Source organism: Heterocephalus glaber, unplaced genomic scaffold (assembly GCF_053883595.1).
Source record: "Heterocephalus glaber isolate CG9 unplaced genomic scaffold, H.glaber_assembly_v1.0 deba00000122, whole genome shotgun sequence".
Classification (NCBI taxonomy): domain Eukaryota; kingdom Metazoa; phylum Chordata; class Mammalia; order Rodentia; family Bathyergidae; genus Heterocephalus; species Heterocephalus glaber.
Window position 1 is genome coordinate 31,359,987 of NW_028258138.1, and position 19,736 is coordinate 31,379,722.

The 19,736-nt window shown below is 32.9% G+C and overlaps 1 protein-coding gene across 8 annotated transcripts in view; it reads right to left on the reverse strand.

The window, feature by feature from the left end:
- Robo1 (roundabout guidance receptor 1) overlaps positions 1–19,736 on the reverse strand; it is a 1,092,891-nt gene that overhangs the window by 106,403 nt on the left and 966,752 nt on the right. For all 8 annotated transcript variants that reach the window (XM_004870578.3, XM_087213903.1, XM_087213881.1 and 5 more), the window contains 3 exons: positions 11,475–11,595; positions 10,955–11,093; positions 8,453–8,580 (listed from right to left, as the gene is read on the reverse strand). In XM_004870578.3, the coding sequence (XP_004870635.1) occupies positions 8,453–8,580; positions 10,955–11,093; positions 11,475–11,595 (388 nt within the window). The remainder of the gene's footprint in view (positions 1–8,452; positions 8,581–10,954; positions 11,094–11,474; positions 11,596–19,736) is intronic.

The window sequence follows — 19,736 nt, forward strand, 5'->3', positions numbered from 1 at the left end:
GCATACCAAAAGTTTCAGATTTGTCTGACAAAATAAAAATTACTGAAAATCTAATGGATTTTTAATTTTGTACTGGAAGAGGCCAGTGAGAGAAATAATCATAGCGATGACATTTGCCCTTTCTAATCTACAACCCACTTTTATGGAAATTTATTTTACTAATTATTGTTTATCTTCCTATTAGCTCATTGATATTTATTTTAACTGTACATCTGTTTTATTAAATAGATGAGAACAAGGGACTTGCTCAGCTGGCATACATCAAGATTAGTATTTGAGTGACTCACACAGAAAATGTTGCAAGAACACTATGGATTCGGTGGTAGTTAATTACGTGTGTCAACCTGACTGGGTCAAGGGAATCTCAAATAGGTGATAGAACATTACTTTACGAGACATATCTGTGAGGCTGTTTCCAGAAAAAAATACCATTTGAAACAGCAGAGTAAAAAGATTTGCCCCTACCATTGTGGGAAGGCATCATACAATCCACTATGATTCTGGATACTATAATAGGTGGAGGAAAAATAAATTTTCTCTCTCTTCTGGAACTGGGACATGCATTTGTCCTGCCCTCAGATACCAGATTCCCAGGAATGCACACTTGGACTGAATTACATCTCTGCATTCCTGGTTCTCCAGATTACAGATGGAAGTTTGGGGTATTTTTCAGCTCCCCCAAACATCTAAGTCAAGTCTCTTAATAATTCCCTATCTATCTATCTATCTATCTATCTATCTATCTATCTATATCCCACTGGTTCTGTTTCTCTAGAAGATCATCACTTAAAGTCTCACACTGCAGAAAACAGTGAGACCAAGACAAAAGAAAAACTGGGGCTTTAAGAAATTCACATTCAAGCAGGACAGATATTTCAGTGTGATGGGGCAGTGATAGCATACAATGGGTACAGGAATGGGGGTTACCCGGCCTATACTGGGATAGTTATCCATAAAGCTTTCTGGAGGCACAATGCTAACTGATGCCTAAAATGGCTGTGCTATGGTTCAGGATGTGGAAGAAGAGGGGAATGATTTCTGGTGGACATTAAGTTCAAATCAGCAAGATTTTGGCATAGGCCCACTTTCTCAGTCTCAGTATAAATAATTGATACAACCGATCTTGTTGCCTCTTGGTGTAAATAACTTATATAACCAAGGTCATTACTGGCACATGGACACTACTGTGCATTTTGGAGTAAATGTAGGGGCAGGGATGTAGCTCAGCTGCACCATGCCTGCCTGGCAAGCTCAGGGTCCTGAGTTCAATCCCTAGTACTGGAAAAAATGGTGTAAATATAGACTGACATGAGGGCTGGCAGGAGACTAAGTGATCAAAACTACTTCAAGAGTGACCAGGTTAGAGGCCTATGGACTGCTGAGAGTGTATGTGGCTGAGTGGCATCTGGGAATGAAGATGTCTAATCCATCCCACCATCTGCATCTCTTCTTCAGGCTGCTCAACTCTCAAGTGAACCTCTCTGGTCTGAACTGGTGACAAGACAGAAGGAAACTTAACACTGAGTCCAAAGATAAGAGTAAATAGCAGATAGAAAGTGGAGCAGGTGGGGTGGATAGCCTTTTAGACCAAGGAGCCAACATAACATAAAGCCCAGAACTAAACTTCAGGGTGATACATGCATGGGAAAATGTACATATACAGTGTATTAAATTGAAGGAGATAAGCACCAGTATTTTGGATCTTATCATGGACAAATGTAAACTATGACAAATTTTATAGAAGGAACTATTATAAGTAGATATGTGTTTTAGATTGATGAATGCCTTATGGACAGTGATTCTATAGGTTAAGATGGAAACTGTTAGAGGTTAACCATTTCACTAAGACATGACAAAAACCTGAATTTGAGCAATGGATAAAAAGGTGAGAAATAATAAGAGAGATAGGAAATACTTAATGGGCAAAATAAGCAGAATTTTGTGGTGAATGATTAGGAATAAGACAAGGAAAAGTGGGAGAGAAATGGATGACTCCTCTCTCCAAGCTCTCTACTGCATATGTTTCTGCAGGTTACATTTCCAGTAACTGAAATGGAGAATATGAGAAATTCAGCTTCAGATCCTTGCTCCATTCTTATTTTCACTGCATGATGATTACATGCTGCAGATTAATATTTACACTTTGGTTTAGAGGAAACTTGAAAGCTCATACAAACCTCTGACAGTTGCTTCTCATTTTACCGAAAGTTATAATTACTCTTCAAGTCCTAGTTCATTAGGATATAAATACAGGTCAATTATAAACTCTGACACCCATGATATTTGAGCAAAGCTTCTTGTTTGAAGCATGCAGCTAACCAGAAGCAAGGAGAGAAGCTCAAGGACACATCCCATTAGTAGCAATTAAATCAACCAAAAGATAGCCTGGGCCCTTTTTCTGCCTTTGTGTCTTCCTCGTTTTATGTCAACCTCATACTTTAAGGCTCAGCCTTCCAGTAGCTGTCACTGGCTAATCAATCCTAATGAAGAAGTGTTTTGCTCCTTCATTATATAGTTGACATAAATACTTATGGGAAGCATAAGAGAAAATAACAATCCCACAGATTAGAATAGAATGGATATCCTTTTGAGGATACATTTTAACAATTATATTGTACTTCAACAATAAATTTAAAGAGGTAGCAGTATAATTTGTACCATATTTTATAGGTAAAAGGCAAGTGATAAAATTGAGACAGCAGACTAATTTCACATTAAGGGAAGAAAAATGGAGAAGCACTTACAAGAGAGGAGCTGAGATTTCACAGAAATCCCACTTGCCTGATAAAAGAGCAACACCTTATTTGGAAATGCTTGACACCTGTTTTCCTTTCAACAGACTTGCAGGAAGGGCAGAAAAGCAACTGTTTCTTGAGCTTCAAAGTATAACTGGTCCCTGTGAGAACCCTGGCAAAAAGTCTAGTGGGGTGTGAAGAGAGATCTAAGTGTATAGCTTCCTCTGTCTGAGTAGCATAGCACTCAGGTCTCAAGGGAAATGGGAGGGCTAAATATCCTCTAGTTCCTATTGTAAGACAGATGAACAAAAATGGGATTAGATTTTCTTAATGGTTCAGCTCAGGGAGATAAAAGGTGATTGCTTGGGAAATGGAATGGCTGGTGTATGGAAGTCTGTATTCAGTTCAGTTTCCTGTGACTGATGGGACACAGCGATGGGAACATGATCATTCTGGTGATAGAGTCACAAATTTACTTCAGAAACAAAATCATGACAGTAATAAGAGCTGCTTTATCTGTGAGGCTGCAAACACAGAGGAAAGATTAATAATGGCATCTAGTTTGGACTGTTTAAGAAATGAGTAATTGAAGCAAAGAATCATAAGAAATCTTAGAAGCTAAGGACAAAATAGAATGAGAAAAATTCAAAATTTAAAGTTTGTGTGGCTTTATCATCCATCTTTCTGTATGGCTAGCACTCCTCAAAAATGGAATGATTTTAAAAGCTATCTGCATGATTATTAAGTAAATAATTTATACATTTTTATTATTCATAATAAATACTTATTTTTATTCTTTGAAGTATTTTGAAACTGTATTCACTGCTTTTCTTAAAGTCTTCCTTTAACTAAAGGAAAAAAAGTTTAAAAATCAACCATAAATTAGTTCTGAAAAAAAAAATTTTAGCTCACTATCATCTTATTTCAGAAAAAAAAAAATCTCACGATCTACCAAATAAGCATCTAATACAGACCTAATGGGTTTAGATTAAGATAATAAAATGATACAAACAAATCTGTGACTATTCTCAAACATCATAAATCTCAGCAAGTTCAATGACACACTGTTTAAAAAGTGTCCAAGGGCCACCGTGCATCTATTGTGTTGTGGTTAGACTTTATATTTTGTGGATATATCACAACCTATAAAATTTTGTAAAAGCCACAAGAAATATCCTTTCCTTAAAAGATGCAGTAAGAAGCACTGGTTCAAAACGAGTAATTCTTTGCTACCAAGATAATGCTGGCAATCCTAAATATTTATCAAAAGGAGACACTGAATTTCAAATTATAACAATATAATAAGTTAAAATTGTGGTAAGAGACATCTTTTAAAAGATTTTTATTTTTGAATGTATTCTTGAGCTTATGTAGATGATAAATATGAGGGTAATACAGCTGCAGGTAAACATTAAGAATAGATAAAAGAACAGATGTTTTAAATGTACATGTAATAAACCTTTGACAGGCCTGGAAATTGATGGAATATGGGTTCAGACTGAGTATTCCAGTTAACTATAGTTACGAAGATATACTTTTCTGACATTATTACTCCAAACAGTATTACTTTACTAATTTTTATTGGTCATGCAATGAATGTTATTTTTCTTCAATGGATCAAAGTACTGCAGAGATTTTGTGTGTCATCCTGTCAGTGAGTTTTAAAGATATATCAAAATTGATATATAAGTTAAAGACTGGGATATCTTTTCATTGATTTGATATTTATAGAATCAAACAATATGTTTTTAGACTGCAACTTCCTAATATCCCAATTTTTTATCATTTGCCTCTTTATTAGAAAAAGTAAAATATTCTACATTAAATAATCAGTATTTTGAATTGCTTCAAATGTTCTTCTGGCTTTGGTATTCTGCTGCCCAGGAAGACTATAACCAATGTCACACCTGCTATATACAGGCTGGAGGATTCAGGGGTGTGATGACTGCTGTAGATGGTGCCCCTTCAGGTGTCATCCTTGTTTTGGAGGGGTTAATTGAAGTTTCCAAATGATCATGATAATTAAGCAATTTTTGAAGATGAATAAGTTGACTATTATGGATAATCTTACTACTTTATGAATTGTAATGAACTACTCCTATTTTATAGAGAGGTAAACTGAGGGGCTAAGAATCTTAAAAAATGGAAAATAGAAATCAGAACTGAGGGCAAATACCCTCTGTTGGATGTTTCTCAGCAACATAGGGTATTAACAAATAACTCTCCAAGAGTCAAAAAAATATGTTTTGATTCCCAAATAGTCACAATTACTACTATTTATTTTGCAAAGCATAAACATGAGTTTAGTGCTAACTTTGATGAAGCCTTTACTGTAAAAACTAACAAAGATTTTTTTTTAAAAATGTAATGTTTTGTATATGAGAATAGTTTTTCATAATTCATTCCATAACAGTCATACCATATTAGTTCTTTAGAGTTCTCATTTACAATTGCAGTAAAAGAGCTACTTGTCTAAAATTATCTAAAAATTGATAAAGCAATAAAGATATTAATAAGAACAGTCATGAATACAATATTCCTTATCTTTAAATCACTCTAAAACAGACAATATGTTAAATATCATATACATGATTTAATTTAATCCTTATAAAAATGCTTTGAGGTTGTGTCGCTGTCCAGATATTATATATGGGGAAACTGAGGCTCAACAAGTTTAGATGATCTCTTCTGAGACAGAAAGATTACACTAAATTCAATGTGACTCTAATGACTATACTGTGGACTACTATAAAGAAAAAAAACACAAAACCACAGCAAGTAATGCCACATTCCTGGGATTTGTGTGCTTTATTTCTTAAAAACAAATTTCACTAGCCCAGCCCAGAAGTCCTGAATCAGATTCTGTAGATGCCATGCCTGATAATCTGCAAATTTGACAGTAAACTTCAGTTAAATTTTGGAAATTCTGTCCACACTTAGGTTTTACTCTGCTAAGATGATGTTTTGAGTTAGATGTAGACAGTAAAATAATTACTATTTGGACCACCAGGCAGCATCAATCATTAATGCCCATCTCTTTAAATTTGAAATAATGGATCCTACTCTGGGCACACAGGACCAAAGCCACCAAAAGCTGCTTGAGCTCACCATAAGATGTCCTTGTGCTATTTCCTCCATCATTTTGGAATAAATACTCATATTTCTAGTTTTAACAAGTATTTAGCAGATAAAGTGCCTAGTAGGTGCCCAGTAGGTGCTAATCAATGTCAAGATTACTCAAGTAAAAAAGCCAAGAAAAGTCCTAGTCATAAGAAAGGAATATTTAAATATATACACAGATAGTTTCTAAAAAACAACAAAATTTCAAATTTCTAGAAAAAAATGAAAAAAAATTTCAAATCAAATTTTTTAAGATGTTGAAATTGATCATATGTGTAATGATAGAGAAAAACAAACAGCCACGCTTATTCAAGGTAATTTTTCCTCATAATTTCTATCTGTAGTACAGTTTTGTTACTTCAACATCAATTCTCCAAATTAAATAATCACTGTCTAACGGATGAGTGTAAGATTGTTTTTAAGCGATATTGTCTCTAATAGTGTCACTTAAGAATGAACCACATAAGACACAAATCAAACACAGCTACTGAATTTATTCTTGTAATTTCTTCCTGCTACCAAAGGATTCATTTCTGATTAGTTTCCTTTATGTTAACTGATATTTTTCTATATTCAATCTCAAAGGAAGAAAAAATATCTAACTTTTCAGATTTCTTTTGAGTGTTCTTTTTCCCTGAATTATGTTTTGCAGTTAGAAATCACATTACTTTCTTTAAAATATTGTGCAAATTATTCTAACATGTTACATTTTAACAGTGATGTTAATATTCATGTTTTATTTAAAAATGAAAAATACTAAACTCTCAACTGTATATAGGTCTTTCACAAATGTATCAAAAACCAAATACAATTGAAATAAGGGCATCTGCCTTTATCACATAGTTCTGGATTTGATCATTTGTACCAAATTTCCATTGAAATCAAGGCTTAGAGATCAACACATCAATATGGAAAACCTAAGGCTGAATTAGCTTTCAAATTGAGTTTAAAAATCACAGGAAGAAACTTTTTCTTTTTTTTTTTTTTTGGTACCGGGGATTGAACTCAGGAACTTGCGCTTGCGAGGCAGGAGCCAGAACCACTGAGCTAAATCCCCGGCCCAGAAGAAACTATTTTGTTTTCAACATCTACTGTATACACAGTAGAGTGGCTGTTACTTGTAAAAGCATCAGGTTACCACGGTAAAAGACTTTATATAACAAGTGAAACATATTTCCCTAATGTGATAGACAGTCAACCTCCCTGTCTCAATTGCCAGGAGACAGAGACACCTTTTCATGTCTTAGGTTCTTCCTGGCTACTTTCACTCTCTGGAGGACTTTTGTACCTAATTTTGACATCTCTTAAATTTATGCTTTTCCTAAATGTAAAGAGGTTTTCTTTTCTTATAGTTTTAGCTTCATGTAGAGTTCAAGTCTAACTTAGATTAAAGAGAAGTAGTCTAGCCCTTAGAAATTCAGTGTTTGTTCTTGATCTTTTTTTTCCTTTTGTTTTTATGAGGTTAAGCTAAAAACCCCAAAGTGGGACATAATGGCTTTACAGGCAGGAAGGGAATATTCTTTATTCTTTTTTCTAGTGTAAAAAGCCCACAAGACTCTTTTGCAGAAAGCAAAAGAGTAGAAGCATACTTTCTCAAAAGCCACCTTTTTCTTTTTAATAGCCTTAAAAGAGACAGTATTCAGCAAAGATGACAGCACCAAGTGTTACTAATGTTAGACAGAGAAACAAGCTAAGTGGTTTATGGCTAAAACCCCTGCTTGCTATATAACCTTGTCAAAATAGGGAATTTTTTGCACCAATAAAATGTTTTAAAAGGTCATTGCCTCTCAAATTCCACAATAAACAATTTGTCATCAGAAAGAAAAAAAAAGGAAGAAGTTCTTAGATGAAACATAGTGAGAGATAATCTTGAGATGTCACCAAGAAAGGAGGAAAGGAATGAGGAAGATGAAAACATTTAGATTATGGTTATAATGGAAGAGATACAATCATTTGTGCATATAAGCATAGGGCAGTAATTCTGACTTTCAAAAATTTGTAGATGTAAAATATCACTCACTTTGACTCATATGATACCAAATAATAAATTTTTATCAAAAATAGCAAAGCACAAGTGAACTTCTTTCATTCAACAAATACTGAATGTTTGTTACATCACAGGCAATACATACACAGAAAACGACTGCAAAATTCCTAACCTACATGTGATCTTACATTTCCGAAAGGGAATAGAAATCTCCATTCTTTGTGTTACCAATTGCACAGATCCTGGAAAAGGCATGATCTGAAACAGCAGATTTGATTTTCTCCAAAGACAAAGTTTTCATGTCAATAATTGTCCTTTGATTAAGTGATTAGAAAGACAGTATTTTTAAAGCCCCAATGATTAAAGCATAATCTTTTTTGACCTATTATTGAACCCTCCATAATTTTGAAAATTTAATTTATTTTTTTGTAATGAACACTTATAGAATGCCCTTAGACAAGCGATAACTTTCCTTTAACTATGTGTGACATAAACTATTGAGAGCAGTATTTAAAATCTGTATCTAATACAGATTAATAAATTGTACTTTGTTCAAATATTAATATATTTCATGTATCACAAGCACAATAAAGAGTTCCCCAATGTCTACCTTGAACAGTCAGAGTAGCTGATGCTTCAGCTTTTCCAACCATATTTTCTGCAACACAAGTATATGATCCCATGTCACCAGCTGTCACCTTACGAATTTTCAAGGTATGATCATCTCGAATTTCATATCTAATAACATAACAAAAGAGAGCACATTAAGTGACATTGTTCTACAAAGATCTCATTATAATACACATGTATTTAGGCATCAAATTACATGCACCACTTCAGAAAATTTAAAACTAAGTATAAAGTGTGGAATTTGTTTACATATGCAAAATAAAAGAGCTTGTTTGTATGGTTCTGAATTAATATATTAAGCTACTTTCTAAAAGAACACCTTTAAATGAGCTTGTTATTTTTCATTCATTTCCTCAAACTACTGGTCTCACACTAAAATGAAATGACACTATTAATTAAATTCTTAATATACCCCAGATTTAAAATGTGTTATGTTATAAAATTTCTTTTCAAATTTGTATAACAAGTTTACGAAGTGACTATTATTCTTATCTTCTTTTTGTAAATGAGGAAAATAGGGTAGAAGATGGTAAGGTCACTTGGCCATGGTCCTGCACTAGTTTAGGGGCAGAGTGGAACTTTGAAGTGACAGTCTCCTTTAGAATTTACTTGTCGTACCACATCTTCCCTCCCCTTAAATATTGAGTTTCTCTTAAATTTTCACTTTAATTCTCTTTTTTGAATTCTCTAAAATGATCTCCCTCAATTACATTATCTATAACAGCTTATATATTGATTAAAAACACAAACACTTCCAACCCTTATTTCTTCTGAGCTTCACATTCATATTTACAACCAATAATTGGACATCATATCTGATGGGTTACTAATATATAATAGGTTTAAATAATACTTTCTTTTATTTCCCTAACCTACACCAACTCCTTTTTCGAACACATTTATCTGTCTTCCTTCATCATTTCTCTATATCTAACAAAAGTCATCCAATTTGTCAATTCAGTTGCAGAAATTTCTCTCCACTCTGGAGCTTTATATCCAACTTATCTCCCAGGTCAAACACTTCCCATCTTTTATCTGTGCAACTACAACAATGGTGTACCCTCTATGGAATCTCCTCTTCATAATGTAACATCCATAGTACTAACAAAATTGTTTTTTCTGAAAAAAAAGTAACTGATCATACCAAACTGTCTTCGCTCAACAATATCATCCAGTAAGATTTGAAATTCTTTGTTACACAAATCTGCTGATAACATGGTTCCAATTTCTAACTTTCTATTACTTCTTACCGCATACTTTATGCATTAGCCATGTGAAACTCTACCCCTCAAAAGATGTGATATTCTTTCTCACATCTGTGTCTATGTTATAATGACCTTCTCCTGGAATATCAATTCTTTTTTCTTGATCATCAAATTGATGTATACTCTTTCAAAACATTTATTTGTCATAACCCTTTGAAAACTCTTTTCTGATTTTTCTCCTGGGGCTGCAGAAGTCTACCTTTATCTGACAAAGAAAGGCTTGCTGATGTTGATCTGTAATTATCTATCTTTTTTGAGATCCTTAGGAACAGACTCTTATGTCTATATCAATGCCAAAATTGCAACACCTAGGAGGAACTAAGAACATGCTTGCTAAATGAATGAACACACTAGAGAAGACAGACTACTGACAACACCTGAATATTTTTTTCTATTGGCTCTTTCCCTACAGCCTGTTTCTAATTTCCTAATTCCTAATTCCTGTTTCTAATCCTAGTCAATTTAAAGTCTTGACAGATACCAAAAAACTCTGACCTCTTTTACTATGCTTTGAATTGGTTCACAGTTATGTCTTTAATGTTGTATCTATCTTCTGTTTCCTAATAGCCCCATGTAAAGAATTTGTATTGCTTGTGATTTAGTTGAGAAGAGAAATCTGTGTAAGAAATAACACCTTTTATAAGGGTTCCCTGGGCAAGCCAGGCTCAAAAATGTATGGTTCTTCTATGAACTCAGAAAACAAAACAATCTCCTCATTCTAATTATCTCTAGTATTCTATCCTGGTCCCTGATCAAGGAGACTACAGAAGCTCCATGGCTTATGACATATGTACTCATAAACCCTACAAATGGAGAGCATCACAAGCCAAACTGTATCTCATACACCAACCTACTGAACATCTTAGCTTAGCAACATGGTGCACTGTAGAATGTTGGTTGTTTCTCTTCCTGATTACATGGCTCAACCAGACAGCACCATACCACATATCTCTAGTCCAGGAAGAGATTAAAATTCAAAATTTGAAGAATAGGGCCGGGAATTTAGCTCAGTGGGTCCGGCGCCTCCCTCGAAAGCGCAAGGTTCCGAGTTCGATCCCCGGTACAAAAAAAAAAAAATTTGAAGAATAGCTTCTATTGAATGTATATTCCTTTCAAATCACCATAGTCAAAATTTCTAAGTTGAACCAATGGAAGTGAAGGACTGTATCACAGCACCCACGGTTTGATGGATCACATCATTAAACCCTCATGTGTACCTGGATTTAGGCAGCTCTCCATCATCTTTCCTCCATCGTACTGTAGGCACAGGGTCTCCTCGAGCCTCACATTTAAATTCAGCACTGTCATCCACAGTTACTGCCAAGTTACTGGGTCGCTTCACAAATGATGGTCTCTCTAAAATTAGAAAGAACCATCACCAAATAAAAGATGCATGAGGAGATTATCATTTTAGATGTTAATTAAGAACAGATGTATAATTTAAAATGTTGTGTAGGAAATTATTCTGCATAGTTCCGTTCTTCTAGAGGCCTTTCTGTGTTGGAACCTCCTCCTAGTTCTCCTTCCACATCTTTGGCTATTTTTATCTTGGGCCACTTCACTAATTCCTTCTCACCTCTTTCCACACCCCAAAATAGTAATGTACCAATATTTCCTTTATCCCTAGTATAAAGATCACTTATACTTTGATTAATCATTTCCTTCTACCTTTTATAGAGATACAAAAAAATAAGACATGTATTTTAGAGTGAGTAGGTGAGATAAAATTGCACTTACCTAAAACAGTTAGTTCTGCTACTTCACTCTCACGTTCCCCAACCATGTTGGTACCAACACAAACATATTTGCCAGCATCACTCTTACGGGTGTAAGTAATCATAAGTTTTCCTCCTCGTATCTTGAAAAAAAGTTTGACATGGATATGATTAAAATAGCTTTGGTTAATGTTTATGTGAGACAGGTCTTCTTAAATGAAGTCCATCTTCTATACATATAAATCAAAACAGTTATATCAAACAGCTGACATAGTATTTGCTATATTACATAGTAGCTGTAAACAGAAATCATTCCAAACAAAAAAGAAAAAAACATTTTTCCTTGCCTACATTTCTTATATTCTAAAAAACTAGAAATTTGCTTTTTATCTCAGCCAAGTTATTTCATATTATTTCATCAAGTAAAATCAAGAAATGCATGAATAACTTAATTAGGAAGCAGAAATAAGAAAATGGAAATTCCTGATACTATATGAATATAATTAATATGTAAATGTATACCAGCTATAAATGATTTCAACAAATCATGTGCTAGTATTATTGAATATGGAAATAAAGTTTTCTCTAGTTTGTTAATTTTCCAGAATTGCTTTAGAGGTTTATATCTCAAATGCCAAAACAGTAAAATCTGCTATTTCCTCAAAAGCATAGATGTTGCTCCCTTCCCAGCAAGATCTTGGAAACTTAACAGGCAAAGATTAAACAGATCTCAGTAAATCATCTGGAAAGTCACATTCAGGCATACTATTCAACACTTAATTAGCTGCATAAATTTAATTGTAACCAAAATTCAATATAAGAAGTAGAATGAAGCAAAACATAAATTAAAAATTGGACCATCTTTTAAATTTTTTAATTTCATTGTGAACGTGAGTTCAACTATCTATGAATATTTGTAAAGTCATAAACCTAAGAAAGGTTCTGTAAAGAAAAACTTCTAGGATGTTTATTTGTGGAGGTTTTGACTTCATATTTACTCTATACAGCATACCAATTAAACAAATGAGAAAAGAAAGATTGAAAAAATGAAGGAATGAATGAAGGAATCAAAGGTTAGTGGCAAAGGAAAAAGGAAAGAAACAGTCAAACATCTTTTAAATCATACCTTAAAAGAGTTTATTGAAACTGCTACTTTGTAAAAGTGAGGTCTTGTTGTTTTAGAATATCTAAATTATTTAATCTAGATATCCAAAAAGTACATATTTTGGCCAAATTAAAGCCCATCAAATATTAACAGAGTGGTATAAATTTAGAGCTTGGTATTTAAAGAGTACTTTTATAAACAAATTATAAGGTGATCTAAACCTTCACTCTAAATATCACCCTAGAATTTTTCTCACATTGTTCATTATTGTATCTGGTACACAGGATAAGTTTTTCTCTGTATTGTTTATCCATTACCCTATCCTTCACTTGTACAATGATGCCTGCACACAACAATCATTCTAAAGGTCGTAGTTGACTATAAACTATTAAAAACAAAAATCTTGTCTGTTATTTAATTTAGTGCCTTTTAAAAGGTTTTTAACAGAAATTACATCAATCATATTTTTATTGTTTTGATACATACTTAAATGCTTAAATAATGCAAAAGTAAATGTCAACCTTATAAAAATCATTGAAATTTACTGTTTGTGCTGTGTGAACATTCTTTTAACTCTCTTATAAACATATGCACATATACAGTGTATACATATAATTAAAATACTCATATACATGTAAATATTTGTACATATACACAATTTCACCAAGGTGAAATCATGTGGCATATTACTTCTGTAACTTGCATTTTCAATTAAATGGGGAAATTTTCCATTTTAATTGTGGAAAACATTACACACAGTTATTCAACATCAATTATTGGCTACATATTATTTAATTATACAACTTTACCATATTTTATCAAACTATTTCCCTACTAATAGATACTTAAGATGTTTCATTCTTCTTTCTTATAAATTGAACTGTAATCAGCACCATATAAACACACACACACACATATATATACAAACACACACACATACACACACACACATATATATATTGCAATCATCTCAAGAGAATCTCAAAAGTAGAATTATGAAAAGAAATGTAGACCGAATTTGAACCTGATATTTTATAATGTTAATTTTTATATTTTATGAGGTGCTCTTGTATTAGCATATCACTTACATTTTGGTCTTCAGTATAATGCCTCCATGTGACTGCTAGGGCTAAGCATTAAAATACTCTCACTTGGGCTGGGGATTTAGCTCAGTGGTTTCATGGCCTGCCTGGTAAGCAGAAGGACCCAAGTTTGATCCCCAGTACCAACAACAACAAAAAATACTCTCACTTTTCATTAAAGGACCAGAAACTCAGAAAAGTATAATACTTCCTCCCACATATCTCCCCTATGCCCATCATCCCAATATATTTTTAACTGTCCCTTTAAATATAAAATTTTCCTTCTTAACTGTGAACTATAAGGGAGAGGAGCATATCTAATTCCTCCTCATAACCTCAGAATTCATTGGAGGAAAGTGACTTGCCTAATATCACAGTGCAAGTTGGAAGAGAGCTAAGATTTCAGACAAAGTATGTGTCTCTGGCTATATGTGTTGTAAAAATTACAATAAATGTGCAGCCTACAACTATTACACTACTATTTAATAAATGAGTTTAATAAACTTGATTTCTTGAGGTTCAGAAGAATTTGAGTATCATACAGTCAAGATCCTTCAGAAAAGTTACACTATCATCTCTTAGCATGTATGTATTTTAAAATACATAAACATTTCCAAAAATCTTGACAAAACAAGCTCATTATAGCAAAAAAGAGATTTGGAAAACCCACTGCTTAAATGGAAGTTAGGTGATCTGTCATACAACTTCAGACAACACATTGAGCCTCTTCCTGTGGCTCAGAATTTAACCTTGAATCCCTTTGCATATTTAGCAAATAGTTCATTTCAGAAGAAACTATACAAAGTACTTGTCTAATTCAAATATACACAAAAGTAATAGAAAAATAAAACAAAGCAAGCTTTAAACATTTCTTTTGTTCTAAAAGTTAACAAGTCAATGTGTCTTAACTGTAATAAAATACATGACTAACGATAATTTTAAAACATGCTAATATGTAAAAAATGAGAGCCAAAGGATGGTAAGATATAAATGATTTTCATTATTTAAAAGACGCAGCGAGTTATTTCTATGGTTTTAGCATAATATAGGACTAATTTGTTTTTATGGTTTTTAAATATTTGGGAATGCAGAGATCTAAATCAAATTGTTTATGCACATATAGGACATCAATTAATATTGTATATTACAGTCCAGTGCCATTATATTTTGAAAGAATTGATACCAGTGGAGGAGGGGAATTTAGTTACCAAGAGTTATGAGGGGACTGGCAGGATATTCTCAGACATGGAACAATTCCAATTGTGAGATGAACGATAGCAAACAATAGCTGAGGTGAACCAAAATTCAAAGGTAACTACGGCATAAAGTCTTAATGAGTTTGTAGTACACACCTTGTTATTATAATGTTGATTAAAGTAACTTGGCTCAGTCTTGGAAAAGCAACCAGGATACATGCTTTGCAAGCAATTATCAATGTTTGGGATATTGAATATAAATGGAAAAATGGTTCCCATCTTACAAAAATTTACAATCATCTTTTACAATGAATCATATCTACTGTATAAATTAAAAGAAATCCACTGGGATTTTCTCTATCCTTTGTAAGTAAGCAAAAGCAAATAATGTGACACTTTGACAAATTTTTCTGAGGATATTTTTTGATGAATCAAGTAGCTTGAGGAACTTTTTTCATTAGTATCATTACAGGAGGTATTTGGCATGGCTCTTTATGTGGATATGTATTGATGCAAAAACCTCAAAAGTAATCAATGCTAGAAAAAATACTAATCTTACAAAATATTTTTAATGAGAAAAATGTATTTTTATCCACCAGTAACAGAAATATTAATTACCAAAGGGTAAATAACATCAAATAAATTGCACCTTTGTTTTTCCACTGAAAGTATTCTTTATTGATGTTATCTAGTTCAGAAATAAATTCTAAATAAAATTCTAAATGATTCTGAACATCTTAGTGGAGATTTTTAAATCCAAGACAATCTTTCAGACCCATACACAGGAAAGTAAAGTAAGCATGAGCCCTGGAGTCAGTCTAACGCTTATTATTTATGCATGACTCTAAAAAAGGTATTACTCTTCTGTACCTCTATTTTTCATCTTCAAAATGGGGATCCTATTAATACGTATTGCTAAGGATGTTATGAAAATTATAAAAGATAAACTATATAAAACACTTAGAGAGCTGCCTACAAGTTATTATAATTGTATATTAAACTTAGGTACCTAATGATTCAAGAGGTATTTGTCTAATCAAAAGTAATCTTTTTTTTGTTAGGCTAAATCCAGCAGCTTTTCATTAAAATTAATTACCAACACATCTTCTATTGGTTTTATCAGGAAAAGGTGTATTTGTGTTAACATTTTAAAGCCTTAGAAACAAGTAATTCTTACCCTTTATATGTTAAATTATTTCTTCTATAGAGAATCATTTCTTCCAGTGAGAATCCATTCTCTATGGAAGTTATCACCCTTCCTTCTCCCCATGGATATTTGGCAATATCTAGAGATTTGGTTGCCAGAGTCAGGAGCAGGAAACGATGTTATGGCATATAGTGGGAATAGATCATAGATGCTCCTAAACATTCTACAATGCATATACTCCTCCACATCAAAAATTAATCTTATTCAGATATTGCTAGTGCTGAGCATTTTATTATGCTCACCTGCAATATTGGTTACTACTTAAATGGAAGACCAAACAAGTCTCACTAAGCTAGGAAAAAACCTTATTTCCTCATTTATGGTAAAGATAGAAATTGATAAAAGTGAATGGATGAAAATGCAGGGCAAATGAAGAGTAAAATACATGAAGAAATATAATAGCCTCTAATTTCCATAACATCAAATAGATTTTGTCATTATGTCAATGGTTGAACTGAAACAGTTAGCTAAAAACTATAAATCTATTTTCTAAAATCACAAATATGAGATGCATAGAGGCCTATTCTTTTTAATAAACAAATCAAAATAACATAGTTTTATAACCTTGATCAAATCAACATACCAACTATCAAGTCGTACATACTATTCACAATAACCAATTTGTTTTGAGACATTTAAAAATATTGATTGTAAATTTATGATGACTATCCAGAGAAAACTGTGGTGTGCCTTGGTAAAACAAAAGTTGACATTTCCTCTCTCTGCCTAAAGAGGAAAAAAGTACATCTAACATGCACAAAACACTATAAATGTGAGAACAACACTATTCAAAGCAAGCTAAGAAATGTTTCTTGGCAGGTCTCTTCCTGCAGCTGGATTTGACAGCCAAATTGTAAACCTATCAAAAACAAGTTTGTATAATGAACAGGCACAATGTTAAACACTGAACTGCAGCAACACCACTTCAATTACCATAATCCGGGGACTGAAGAAGCAAAAAGTGTGAAGCTTTCAGACAATATACTGGCATCCAGCCTATGTCAAAAATCCAAGGCAGAGGTCTTACTTCCTCATTAGCATATACCTTACCAGCCACAGTGGTAACCACATCAGAAACCCACATTTCCATAAGCTCTAGACAGTGCTTGAAGGCGGAGGCTCAGCTATATACATACTTGATGAAAGCAAAACAAAAAGAAGGTCCCAGTGGCCTTACTCCACTTGGGAAAGGAGACAGAGCAGGGCAGAGAACAAAGTGGTAAAGAATATTAAAGTCTTAAATATCTCTAAACCTTATATTTTTCATTGGAACAGTCTCAGGTCTTAAAAAAATATTTTAGCAACACTAAGGTTAAAAAAAATCCCTCAATGCAGTTGATACATGTGATTTTTATACAGCAGGAATCTTTCTAAGAAGAAACTAGACATGATTATTTTCCTTAAAGGCTTCTCTAGAGCAGGAGGAAATCTCTTTGTCTAAGGCTTTCATCTACTTTTCAGAATTTTATACTGAAAAACAATATAGAAAACTCAGGTATAAGATGTAGGTTTTCTACCCAATCTAAGAAGATTTTATGGTTCCTGAGAAAAAATAAAAATGACCATTAGTTGGTAGCATGAAAACACTGCCATCAATATTGTTATTTCCAAAACACAGAAAGACTTCTTATTATCTTTGCACACATAAAAGCATGCTTCTTTCAAAAAAGTAAATTAAATAAGCTTTTTGGTCTGGTTATTCTGTGGAATATACAGCTTATCCTGCAATCAGCACTAACAATCAGGAATAAAGATGAACTTAAAATGAACTCCTTGGTATGTCTTCACTTTCTACCCTAAAGCAAGTCAGATGATTTGCAGTATCTGTTTCATAGGGATTTTTTTTTTTCAGACATCACCCCACCGTGCTACCCATACACCTCTGGTTAACATACTAAACCGACTGGGGCTAATTAACTAGTTTGGCTACACAAAGTCTTTTCTGCTTTTAATTACATTAACCTAATGTGACTTGAATTCAACAGACCAAAAATGAAACCGCTAATTATATTAAGGGCTTCAAATATAATTTCAAATTGCTAACCACCAAACTGTCATACAATTTATCTCATTTCCTTTAATATCTTTTATATTCAAAAACCAGTATTCTTTACTAGAAATATTATTTTTTAAAATAACAGTATTAATAGAATACAGATTTAGAATGCTAATACAGGTATGTATATGTTTCAAATAATTCATGTAAGACACACATTAGCATCATCATGTCAATGAAAAATTATGGAATATTTATTGTTTACAATTTTCTGTAAGATTAAAGGCTTGGAAATTCATTTATACAGTCATAGTAAGAACTTGATATCCAGGATTAACATAAAGAGAGAAGTTTTTCAAAAGCTTCTATGTTTAGAAATTATTTTTTCTGAAAAACTTGATTTTTATCATGGAATTATTTTTATGCTACTTTGCAATATAAGTGAAGTGAGAGGTTTTGAGTTATAGTGTAGCATATTCTTTGTACAAAATTCCTCACTAACTCTCCTTGGGTCTGGTTAGCTCGTCATAGAAATGCTGTCAATTCTGGATGGATCCTTGACCTGCAGACTAGACCACAAGCTGTTGTGAACTGGGGAAGTGCCTCACTTGGCTCCTTAATGACAATGAGATGCAGGTAACCCAGATGGCCAGCCATAGCCTCCAGACACTCTCCTTGGTGAGACAAGCTACAGGACAGTTTTGGACAGTCCCCAAGGACTCCTTTCAACAAAGCATGTGAAGAAGAGTAGCAACAGTAACAGCTTTTATTTCTTTGAAATTTAGCATTAATTCAGTAAGAGCAACCACTGTGCTAAGAAACAAAAATGATACCTTTTTGGAGCATGGATCACAGAAGAAATGGAATAATACCTATGACTTTTAATTAAGCTACATGAGTGGTGTCAACTTTTAATGTTAGGCGATATGAAGCATACCTATCTTCTGACACACACTATCCTAGCTTTCGAACAAAATTTTGGTTTATTGCATTTTAAATTAAGTGAAAACACTAATGGTAACATAATTAGTATAATTATATTGTACAAATGGTAGATCAAGGGTTTGGTAAACACTCCAAAAAGACAGCAACCCCCCAAAAATTATAGTCAAGTGAAAGATAATCCAAATAATGAAGATCATATGTAATATCAAAGGACATACAGCATTTCTTTTTTGATTATATTTCTTGCTCATATCACCAGGCAAGCAGTGCCCTATGAACAGTCAAAGAAAAGTCACAGTATTAATTGATTCCATATTTTTATAGCTGGATTTTAATACTATCATATGTAGGTGTGTTATGTTTCTGAATGTACATATTAATAGTTTTACTTTTCTCTTTAACACCTAAACTGCAATTTAGTTATCAGAGATAAATTTTTATTCAAATTTTTATGTTTCCATCTACAAAAAATTGATATAAAATATTATATCTGTTACTTTAGTTACCATCAACATTTCTCTCAAATATGAAAACAAATTTCAAGAAATGCTTACATCATCTATTTATTTGTATTGATATTATTTCACAAAGTAACCCTTTTGCAATGATATCATATGTCCATGGCAAAATTATCTTATGTGTTTTATTTTAAATTATTATCAGCCATAAGCCAGGGTCAACCAAATCACAATTCTTTTTCATAGGTAGCAAGGTTTATTAAAGTTTGTGTAGTCTTTTTATTTTTCATAAAAG